This window comes from Salmo trutta, chromosome 16, assembly GCF_901001165.1.
Source record: "Salmo trutta chromosome 16, fSalTru1.1, whole genome shotgun sequence".
In the NCBI taxonomy this organism is placed as follows: Eukaryota; Metazoa; Chordata; class Actinopteri; order Salmoniformes; family Salmonidae; genus Salmo; species Salmo trutta.
The window spans coordinates 57,190,789-57,202,549 of record NC_042972.1 but is presented as its reverse complement, the minus strand read 5'-3'; the positions used below and the strand labels follow the sequence as shown (position 1 = coordinate 57,202,549).

At 41.7% G+C, this 11,761-nt stretch overlaps 1 protein-coding gene across 1 annotated transcript in view; it reads right to left on the bottom strand.

Annotated features, from left to right (window-relative positions):
- Positions 1 to 1,666: 1,666 nt before the first annotated feature.
- LOC115151092 (serine/threonine-protein kinase 4) overlaps positions 1,667 to 11,761 on the bottom strand; it is a 74,404-nt gene continuing 64,309 nt past the window's right edge. Inside the window, exon 11 of the mRNA XM_029695072.1 lies at positions 1,667 to 3,329. Coding sequence (XP_029550932.1) covers positions 3,171 to 3,329 — 159 coding nt within the window. The 3' untranslated portion in view covers positions 1,667 to 3,170. The remainder of the gene's footprint in view (positions 3,330 to 11,761) is intronic.

Below are 11,761 nucleotides of genomic sequence, written 5' to 3'. Positions count from 1 at the left end.
AACCACCAAAGGGGGGGGGGCTGCTCTGATGATCCACAGACCAGGACATCCGATGGTCATTCTTATGGTGGGTTGCAACATGCAGAATCATTCCAAGTTGAACCTACCAGAGGGAGACTGTCATGACTGTCCTGATCAGGTCAGGGTACAGGAGACCACCACCCTACAGATTATCTCCCAAACCCCCAACAGAGGAGGAGAGATCTAGGGGTCTGAAGATGTGGGGGTTTTATGACACCTCACGCCCATAATAAACCTTAGGCCACAGAAAAATTCCTTTGTCCTAACAATGGAGAACTGGCCTCAGAACATTAAACATGCAATAAAGGGACTTTGGAACAATGGTTTCCGTCAGCCACAATGGTGGTCATGACGAGAGGTGGAATATTAAAATGTATGTAACTTTTGTATTGTTTTTAAAGGTTAAGAGATGGCGTTATTATGAAAACATTGTACCTTTAAGAGTTTTCCCAGTATATGCCTGATGTTTATACATTGTACGTTGTGGGGAAAATATCCAAATCAAACAGAATGTTTTGGTAAAGATGAAATGTGAAGTTAGTGTCTAAAAATGGATTTTAGTCAAAATCTAGGCCTTGCCCCTTTACTTGGTCCGCCCAGAGAATTGCCCTAAAGGCGGTTACACCCACTTCTGACCCGAGGGTATAAGACAGGAGAGTGAAGAATTAACATAGGAGACTAATTGACCCCAAGCTGCAGCGAAGGTCTAACAAAGTCGACGAAACCCAAAACGAAACACAAGGTTGAAGACAAAGAAATATTTTTCTACACGAGCTACAGACGAGTAGCTGTGTCTAAGCGGGTGAATTCAAGCCGAACCACCCAGTCTCCACTCTCCATCAAATCGTGGTATCATCACCGTTCGAGTCCGACGCTGTGAGCTCTGAGCTACAGAGCTGTCTGTCCTCAGAAGACCCCTTTCAGATCAAGGGCGAGGGATCAGACCACTAAGCCAAGAAGGACACTGACATCGTGAGGACAACCAGAGAGTTGCGCCGGAGAAGTGCGTCATTGAGAAGCCTAAGCGACCCACGCGGAGCTTCCCACCTGAGACCTCCAACACGTAATTACATCATTATATTCTGACCCATAAGAGCGGCAGTTCGGGGCAAGGCTAAGTTTTAAATAAGCATAACTGACAAATGAACCCAAATGTATATTTCTCTCGTGTACTTCCTTTGTTTCTCTCTCTTTTAAATCCCCATTTTGGGTAACACGCGCCATAGTGCGTTGGCCCGTTATACTAAGTCCTAATCAATAGCTAGACTGTGTTTTGTGTATGTGTATTTTTAGCATCATTTTAGCTTGCTAGTAAATAAATAATCAACTAAGATTGGTGTGGTAAATTCATTAGTAAAGCCCGGGTCCGTGCAGATTCCCGGATTATGCGACGTTCAGATTATGAGACTGTAGAGGAAATTGATTAATTTAGCGACTGTTGTAAAATCGATATTCTGATATCCTTTGAGTTAATTTGGGAAATAGAAACTCAATCAAAACAATGTTCCCATGGTGCCCCAGGTTAATGAGTTAATAATTGCTTGATTCATTGCTTAATTCATTTAATCACGCAATTATAAACCGTTAATCATTCGATGAGCAACAGTCACATTAACTAATACAACGTCACGACAGTACAAATAAACACATTCCTTAAACTGGTTTTAATAGGCACACAACAAATACACAAATCAAACACTGATAATTAACACATGCATGACTTTCATTGCATAATTTAAGGCTTCAACATTTGAAAACCATTTTCTTGGAATGAATACTAAATTTAAGGACAAGTGGAGACTTAAGTACACACCAGTTCTTCATTCATATTACAGGGCTGAAATGCTTTCCAGTGATTTCTACTTCAATGAATGCCTTTCAATATAACAGATAAAACATAGACTGCCTTACTCAGAAACAATGGTTGTAAGTAACAATGTGAAATCTCAAAGAGTTCTAAACCTACAGTAATTAAATAATTGTAATTCTTTTTTTTTAAAATAAGTAAATTGACAGATCATTATTACAATTATAAAGCAGAAAAACAAATAAGTAGGCAGTATAAGGCAATTAAATACATTCCCTTTTTGTTTGTAACAAGTAATATTTTCAGATAACTAAATTGTGCTTATTGGTCATCAAATTGGGTTATTTTGATTAATTTCTTAATGTCCTTGTATACGAACCTGAGAATATCTGACCTGAGAGGCTAGTTTGCACACTGATGCAAATTTCTGTAGCACAACAAATGCATCTTCCTTGTAAGGATATAACTGCCTAAACTATATATACAAAATGATTGCCCCTTACGTATACCAAAAGTTTGAATGTTAAAAAAATAAGTACAAGCTGCTCTATGGAATGTTGACGATGAGTTATGAACAAAAATAGAGAAGTAACTGTACAGTGAATAACAATGAACGAAGTGCACCATGGTTCAACACAAGGTTTCACTTACATTTTTCAAACATCTTTTAACCAAACCTCTCATTGTAATATCTCTAAAATTACATAATTCAGAAACAAATTCCAAATATGTGCATGAAACTTGACGTTTTCTTTAAATCAACATCAGCTATGCACGTATCTGAATTTTTTTTAATTTTTTTTATTGAGGCACATGCATTCAACTAAGGCTGAGGTACTATCTATTGAATTTAAATTCAGGTTCTCCTGGGTCATATACCCATGAAGTAAGTTGAACTTCCCTTTGGCAGGATATTGTACTGTGTCGAAAAATGTATAGTCTGGAGAACCTAAATACAAATTAAGGAATCAGTACCAAATTACACAAAAGTGGTAAAACACACAAAATGATACAGTGTATGGTATAAAAGTAATTTCCAATTACTAATGCAACACAGTTGTTTCAAGAGTACCAACAGTGAAAGATAATACAATTGTACCACATGAGTGAAAAAAAGAATACTTGAGGTCTCAAGTGCCCTAAACAAAAAACAAAAAAATAACTTAAGACAAAAAAAATATCCATGCTTGGCAGCTTTAAGTGGTTTTCCTATAAAGAATAAGACAAGAACCGCAATGAAGGAGTCCAAAGCAATGAACAGAAGTAATCTGTCCGTGTCATTGTCCAGTGTGAATGACCAACAGTCCACTTAAGACGTTTGAGTATGGCATGCCAAAGTGCCTCAGAAGTTCTGCTGGCGTCGCTTCTTGGCCTCGATGGCGTCCAGGATGGGCTGGCGCTTGGCCAGGTAGCGCTGGTGGATCTCCTTGATCTCCTGCTCCATCTGGGGGTCCAGGGAGGCTAGCCGTGACCTCAGCTCCTCCACGCTCCATGTTCGCATCTAAAAAACATACAATGTTCACGCAAAGGCATCAATTATACTAAGCTTGAACTTGAGCTGAAAGACATGTAAGAATCCCACCTTCAAACCATGCCGACACCACCAATATAATTACAAAATACCTGGTCTAAACATTGCACATTAAACCATGGTGTCCTCAGAAGTACTTAGTGCTTTCAGATTGCATAAAGTTGAAGTTCACCCTAAGAACTCTTTACCAATGTATGTTAAGATCCTTACAAAATCCCAAAATACAGGCTCTCGATAATGATTTGTAAGACACATGAGCATTAATGCTTTCGCACATTGCACCGAATGTGGATCTATTGTTCTGCTGCCGACATTTTCAAACGATTCTACATGTAAAATCGGTGCGCACTCAGTTCGCAAATTACGGCCGGCACTCTATTCAGAGATAAGTATTCTCGGCCAGCAAACGCTATTGGTGTGTCTGAGCCTTTGTACTGGTTAGGCTATATGCCAGATTAGGATTTCATGCCTGGTTAGGGTGGCAGGTAAATTAGCAGTTAAGAACGGTGGACCAGTAACCAAAATGTTGCTGGTTTGAATCCCCGAGCTGATTAGGTGAAATATCTGTCAATGTGCCCTTGAGGAAAGCATTTAACCCTAACTGATCCTCTAAATTGCTCTGGATAACAGCGTCTGCTGTTTTTACAAATGTTATGTGTCCCCTAGGCAGAGAGTCTTGAGAAGCCACTGATAACCTACTGGGCCAGAAGAGCAGGTGACAGACTCACCATAGAGCACAGTGGGTAAGAGAGATCAAATAGACAGGTTATTAACGGAGATAAGTACACACCTTTGGCTCTTCCATATAGGCATAAATGTGCTCAATATGAGATACACCCAACAAAGAACGGGTAAAGAAACATGGGACAATAAACCAAAGAATAATTGTTTGTAACTGGTAAGGCTCATTTTTGGATGGAGACACCTAAAAAGTCCTTTGAGAGTTTGCTCTGACATCAAAACAGATCTTCTAGTGAGTTCGGAAGTCAGGTGAAAGGCATGGAGAGTGGGGGATGATGGGAACTAGCCTACCCAATTGGATGAATAGAGGCAGTTCGATTTGCTACAGTTGAAGTATGTTTACATACACCTTAGCCAAAAACATTTAAACTTGGTTTTTCACAATTCCTGACAGGTAATTCTAGTAAAAATGACCTGTCTTAGGTCAGTTCGGATCACCACTTTATTTTAAGAATGTGAAACGTCAGAATAATAGTAGAGAGAATTAATTATTTCAGCTTTTATGTCTTTCATCACATTCCAAGTGGGTCAGAAGTTTACATACACTCAATTAGTATTTGGTAGCATTGCCTTTAAATTGTTTAACTTGGGTCAAACGTTTTTGGTAGCCTTCCATAAGCTTCCCACAATAAGTTGGGTGAATTCTGGCCCATTCCTCCTGACAGAGCTGGTGTAACCGAGTCAGGTTTGTAGGCCTCATTGCTCGCATACGCTTTTTCAGTTCTGCCCACAAATTTTCTATAGGATTGAGGTCAGGGCTTTGTGATGGCCACTCCAATACCTTGACTTTGTCGTCCTTAAGCCATTTTGCCACAACTTTGAAAGTATGCTTGGGGTCATTGTCCATTTGGAAGACCCATTTGCGACCAAGCTTTAACTTCCTGACTGATGTCTTGAGATGTTGCTTCAATATACCCACATAATTTTCTTTCCTCATTATGCCATCTATTTTGTGAAGTGCACCAGTCCCTCTTGCAGCAAAGCACCCCCACGACATGATGCTGCCACCCACGTGCTTCACGGTTGGGATGGTGTTCTTCGGCTTGCAAGCCTCCCCCTTTTTCCTCCATAATGATGGTCATTATGGCCAAACAATTATATTTTTGTTTCATCAGACCAGAGGACATTTCTCCAAAAAGTACCATCTTTGTCCTCATGTGCAGTTGCAAACCGTAGTCTGGCTTTTTTATGGCAGTTTTGGAGCAGTGGCTTCTTCCTTGCTGAGCGGCCTTTCAGGTTATGTCGATATAGGACTCGTTTTACTGTGGATATAGATACTTTTGTACCTGTTTCCTCCAGCATCTTCACAAGGTCCTTTGCTGTTGTTCTGGGATTGATTTGTACTTTTCGCACCAAAGTACGTTCATCTCTAGGAGACAGAACGTGTCTCCTTCCTGAGCGGTATGACGGCTGCGTGGTCCCATGGTGTTTATACTTGCATACTATTGTTTGTACAGATGAACGTGGTACCTTCAGGCATTTGGAAATTGCTCTCAAGAATGAACCAGACTTCAGGTCTACAATTTTTTTTCTGACGTCTTGGCTGATTTCTTTTGATTTTCCCATGATGTCAAGCAAAGAGGCACTGAGTTTGAAGGTAGGCCTTGAAATACATCCACAGGTACACCTCCAATTGACTCAAATGATGTCAATTATCCTATCAGAAGCTTCTAAAGCCATGACATCATTTTCTGGAATTTTCATAGCCGTTTAAAGGCACAGTCTTTAAACGGTGTATGCAAACTTCTCACCCACTGGAATTGTTATACAGTGAATTATAAGTGAAATAATCTCTCTAAACAATTGTGGGAAAATATACTGGTGTCATGCACAAAGTAGATGTTAACAAACTATAGTTTTGGCAAGTCGGTTAGGACAAGAAATGTATGGAGTGGTTGAAAAATGAGTTTTAATGACTTCAACCTAAGTGTATGTAAACTTCCGACTTCAACTGAATATAGTGAAAAGGGAGTCTCTTCATCACTGAAATTGTATCTGACTTAAGTATGCGGCATGAGTAGAGTCCGAATCAGCCACTTTGGAAGCAGCGTACTCTGACTTCAAATCTACAGGTTAGTTGTTTGCATTAGATAATCATGAATTAGTTGCACTCTTTCTGCAATACCTGTATGGTAGAGTTTGCTCTTACTAGCAACTACTAGAGCTGGGACGATAAACCGAAAATTACTGACACCGACATTGCCTTCCTCTAACCAAAGCATTTTGCCGACATCGGTAACACGTTGGCAATTTGTGTTTTTCATAACACAAAGTAGATTGTTCTAAAACCATTACTTGGTCAACAGTAATAGTCTATGGCTTATGTTGATTCCTGCTATGAAAGTATCTGCCTGTCCCCGTTTCACTGTCGGCATCAGTGTGAGCGAGCCACTCACACTCACTCGCCCTACTGTGCACACGACCCTTACAAAAGAAGACAGCAGTTTTGAAACTGCAGTAAAAGTGCAGTAACTGCAGTCGACTGGTATTTTGGATGCAGTAAATGCAGAATAACTGCAGTGTTTTTTCTGGTCTCTCCAGAGATGCTTGATCAGGTTTAAGTCTGGGATCTGGCTGGGCCACTCAAGGAAACTTGACCCGAAGCTACTCCTGCATTGTCTTGGCTGAGTACTTAAGGTTGTTGGGCAGAAGGTGATCCTTCTGCCCAGTATGAGGTCCTGAGTGCTCTGGAGATGGTTTTCATCAAGGATATCTCTGTACTTTGCTCCGTTCATTTTTCCCTCGATCCTGACTAGTCTCCCAGTCCTTGCCGCTGAAAAACTTCCCACAGCATGATGCTGCCACCACCATGCTTCACCGTAGGGATGGTGACAGGTTTCCTCCAGATGTGATGCTTGGCATTCAGGCCAAAGATCTCAATCTTGGTTTCATCAGACCAGAGAATCTTGTTTATTATGGTTTGAGATTCCTTTAGGTGCCTTTGGCAAACTCCAAGTGGGCTGTCATGTGCCTTTTACTGAGGAGTGGCTTCCATCTGGCCACTCTACCATAAAGGCCTGATTGGTGGAGTGCTGAAGAGATGGTTGTCCTTCTGGATGGTTCTCCCATCTCCACAGAGGAACTCTGGAGCTCTGTCAGAGTGACCATTGGGTTCTTGATCACCTCCCTGACCAAGGCCCTTTCCCCTGAATGCTCAGTTTGGGCGGGCGGCCAGCTTTAGGAAGAGCCTTGGTGGTACCAAACTTCTTCCATTTAAGAATGATGGAGGCCACTGTGTTCTTGGGAACCTTCAATGCTGCAGAAAAGTTTTGGTACCCTCCCCCAGATCTGTGCCTCGACACAATCCTGTCTCAGACCTCAGGGATTGTGTTTCTGCTCTGACATGCACTGTCAACTGTGGGCCCTTACATACACAGGTGTGTGCCTTACCAAATCATGTCCAATCAAATGAATTTACCACAGGTGGACTCCAATCAAATTGTTTAAACACCTCAAGGATGATCAATGGAAACAGGACGCACCTGAGCTTAATTTCGAATCTCATAGGAAAGGGTCCGAATACTTATGTAAATAAGTTATTTCTCTTTTATATTTTTAAAACATTTCGCAAACATTTCTAAAACCCTGTTTTTGCTTTGTCATTATGGGGTATTGTGTGTGTAGATTGATGAGGGAAAACATGTATTTAATCCATTTTAGAATAAGGCTGTAACATAAAATGTGGAAAAAAGAAAGAAGTCTGAATACTTTCAATATCATAGATTTTTCACCTCTTAATATTGAGCTCATGGCATCACTTTACAACCGAAGTAGGCTGTTGTATGGCCTTGATGCGCCCAGGGAGTGTAGCAGAGCGTGCCATTTGCAGTGAATTAGCACACATCAAGTAGCCTAGGCCTAGCGCTGGAAAGTTTTTGTAGGACATTAGCCTACATTTACTGATAGATTAATCCATTAGCCTACGTGGCTATTAGGGATGTAACGATTCACCAATAGGCATCGGTCCCAGATTCAAAGATTTAAAGGGATACTTTGGTATTTTGGTTATTTGGGGTAATTTTCTACTTACCCAGAGTAAAACAAACTCATGGATACCATTTGCATGTCTCTGCGTGCAGTTTGAAAGAAGTTGAATATCTTTAGCTTAGCGCAATTGCTGAAAGTCTATGAGTATCTACTCAGCTACTCTCAAAAGCAGGGAAAAATACCTAACTACACCAAAGCTGGGTGGTTAGCACAGAAGGAGTACCCCACAGAAGAAGTACAGACTGCCATTGCTCGTCCAAAGCAAAAAATGTACCTCACAATTGTGACTGTGAAGATTGAAAATACTTTAAGCATTGTCAACAAACTATTAACGAGCTTATGTTAGCAAGTAGCTAGCTAGTCCATGTAGCTAAGTGTGGTGAGACTTGTTACATCGAGTGACTACAATCACTTGTTCATTATCGAATATGGTTTATTGGTGTGCTGTAAAAACTTGCTATAACAGACCAAGTAAGTGGTCAGCTATAAATCTTTAATAAACTTCCATTGAATGATCTGGACTAAAGGAAACTATGGCTAGTTGAATATACACTGCTCAAAAAAAATAAAGGGAACACTAAAATAACACATCCTAGATCTGAATGAATGAAATAATCTTATTAAATACTTTTGTCTTTACATAGTTGAATGTGCTGACAACAAAATCACACAAAAAGAATCAATGGAAACCCAATTTATCAACCCATGGAGGTCTGGATTTGGAGTCACACTCCACACTACAGGCTGATCCAACTTTGATGTAATGTCCTTAAAACAAGTCAAAATGAGGCTCAGTAGTGTGTGTGGCCTCCACGTGCCTGTATGACCTCCCTACAATGCCTGGGCATGCTCCTGATGTGGTGGCGGATGGCCTCCCAGACCTGGACTAAAGCATCCGCCAACTCCTGGACAGTCTGTGGTGCAACGTGGCGTTGGTGGATGGAGCGAGACATGATGTCCCAGATGTGCTCAATTGGATTCAGGTCTGGGGAACGGGCGGGCCGGTCCATAGCATCAATGCCTTCCTCTTGCAGGAACTGCTGACACACTCCAGCCACATGAGGTCTAGCATTAGGAGGAACCCAGGGCCAACCGCACCAGCATATGGTCTCACAAGGGGTCTGAGGATCTCATCTCGGTACCTAATGGCAGTGAGGCTACCTCTGGCGAGCACATGGAGGGCTGTGCGGCCCCCCAAAGAAATGCCACCCCACACCATGACTGACCCACCGCCAAACCGGTCATGCTGGAGGATGTTGCAGGCAGCAGAACGTTCTCCACGGCGTCTCCAGACTCTGTCACGTCTGTCACATGTGCTCAGTGTGAACCTGCTTTCATCTGTCAAGAGCACAGGGTGCCAGTGGCGAATTTGCCAATCTTGGTGTTCTCTGGCAAATGCCAAACGTCCTGCACGGTGTTGGGCTGTAAGCACAACCCCCACCTGTGGACGTCGGGCCCTCATACCACCCTCATGGAGTCTGTTTCTGACCGTTTGAGCAGACACATGCACATTTGTGGCCTGCTGGAGGTCATTTTGCAGGGCTCTGGCAGTGCTCCTCCTGCTCCTCCTTGCACAAAGGCGGAGGTAGCGGTCCTGCTGCTGGGTTGTTGCCCTCCTACGGCCTCCTCCACGTCTCCTGATGTACTGGCCTGTCTCCTGGTAGCGCCTCCATGTTCTGGATACTAAGCTGACAGACACAGCAAACCTTGCCACAGCTCGCATTGATGTGCCATCCTGGATGAGCTGCACTACCTGAGCCACTTGCGTGGGTTGTAGACTCCGTCTCACGCTACCACTAGAGTGAAAGCACCGCCAGCATTCAAAAGTGACCAAAACATCAGCCAGGAAGCATAGGAACTGAGAAGTGGTCCCCACCTGCAGAACCACTCCTTTATTGGGGGCGTCTTGCTAATTACCTATAATTTCCACCTGTTGTCTATTCCATTTGCACAACAGCATGTGAAATTTATTGTCAATCAGTGTTGCTTCCTAAGTGGACAGTTTGACTTCACAGAAGTGTGATTGACTTGGAGTTACATTGTGTTGTTTAAGTGTTTTTTGAGCAGTGTAGATAACATCACTCCGACCAAGGACCTCAGAAAGTTAGTAGTTTGCGCAGATTCATTTTTAACAGAGGACTTTTACGAGAGGATGGAATTGACAAGCCAAGATGAGACGTTTCGTGACGAATACAGCATCAGCGGTCCCATCAGTTGCTATTCTACGCAGAACAAAGTGGAATGGGGGACCAAAGCGGAATGGCGGTAAGTGTGATGATAAAGTGGAATGGGGGGACAAAGTGGAATGGGGTTAAGTGTGATGATATAATATTATCTGATTGAATTGTAGCTAGCTGTTCTCATGATAAAATGTGATAGACCTGTCCATTTTCTCGTGGATAGGCTGTCATCCGTTAGCCTACATTGTTGTGAATGCCCTCCTCTCAAAGCCAAAGAAGAGCCGAGTACAAGAAAACAACTAAGAATGCTCAGAATTATGTGCGGTCCTTTTTTCATTATTCAAAATTGAGTGGTGCCATTATTTTTGTCTTTACTAGATTCAAGTACTTTCTAACTAATTACAGTTTCCACATGCTTGAGAAACAAATAAATTGCCATTATAGTGTAAGCCATGTAATAGATGACAGCATGCCACAAAAACAGAACAGCTATTATAACTTTCTTCAAGTGTGTTCTTTGTTTACTTCAAATGAATACCAACATTTGCTGTTCCCTTTTCCTTTATTTCTCACTCAGGTTGAGATAGGAAACGGACTCAATATCTGGTGGAGTAGCATCACATTCAGGATCAACCGTTGCTGGTAAGTACTCAAAATATGAGTACTTACCAGCAGGTTTAAAAGGTTTTAAACCTCTTTGGGATAAGGGGCAGTATTTTCATGTCCGGATGAAAAGCGTGCCCAAAGTAAACTGCCTGCTACTCAGGCCCAGAAGCTAGGATATGCATATTATTAGTAGATTTGGATAGAAAACACTCTGAAGTTTCTAAAAATGTTTGAATAATGTCTGTGAGTATAACAGAACTGATTTGGCAGGCGAAACCCCGAGCACAATCCATCCAGGGAAAAAATGTTTTGAGCTCAATCTGTTTTCCATTTGTTTTCTATGGCAATGTCTTTTGAATAGAAATATGCTTGCAGTTCCTATGGCTTCCACGAAATGTCAACAGTCTTTAGAAATTGGTTAATGTTTTTCCTTTGAGAAATGAAGAAGTAGCCCTGTTATTTCCATGTGTCATTCCAGGTGCACGCGAACTGGAACGTCCTTCACTTTGTTTTCGTCCGGTATTGAGCACAGTATTTCCCGTCTTAAATTTGATCGATTATTTACGTTTTAGGATACATAAATTTGGATTAGGAACGTTGTTTGAAATGTTTGGACCAAGTTTACAGGCAACTTATTAGATAGTTTGTAGGCATGTTGGGCGAGTTGGAACCGGTGTATTTCTGAATCAAACGCGCCAAATATATGGACATTTTGGGGATATAATGAAGGAATTTATCGAACAAAAGGACCATTTGTGATGTTTATGGGACATTTTGGAGTGCCAACAGAAGATGATCTTCAAAGGTAAGGCATGAATTATATCGTTATTTCTGACTTTTGTGTAGCACCTGCCTGGTTGAAATCTGATTTTCATGTGCGGTATGCTG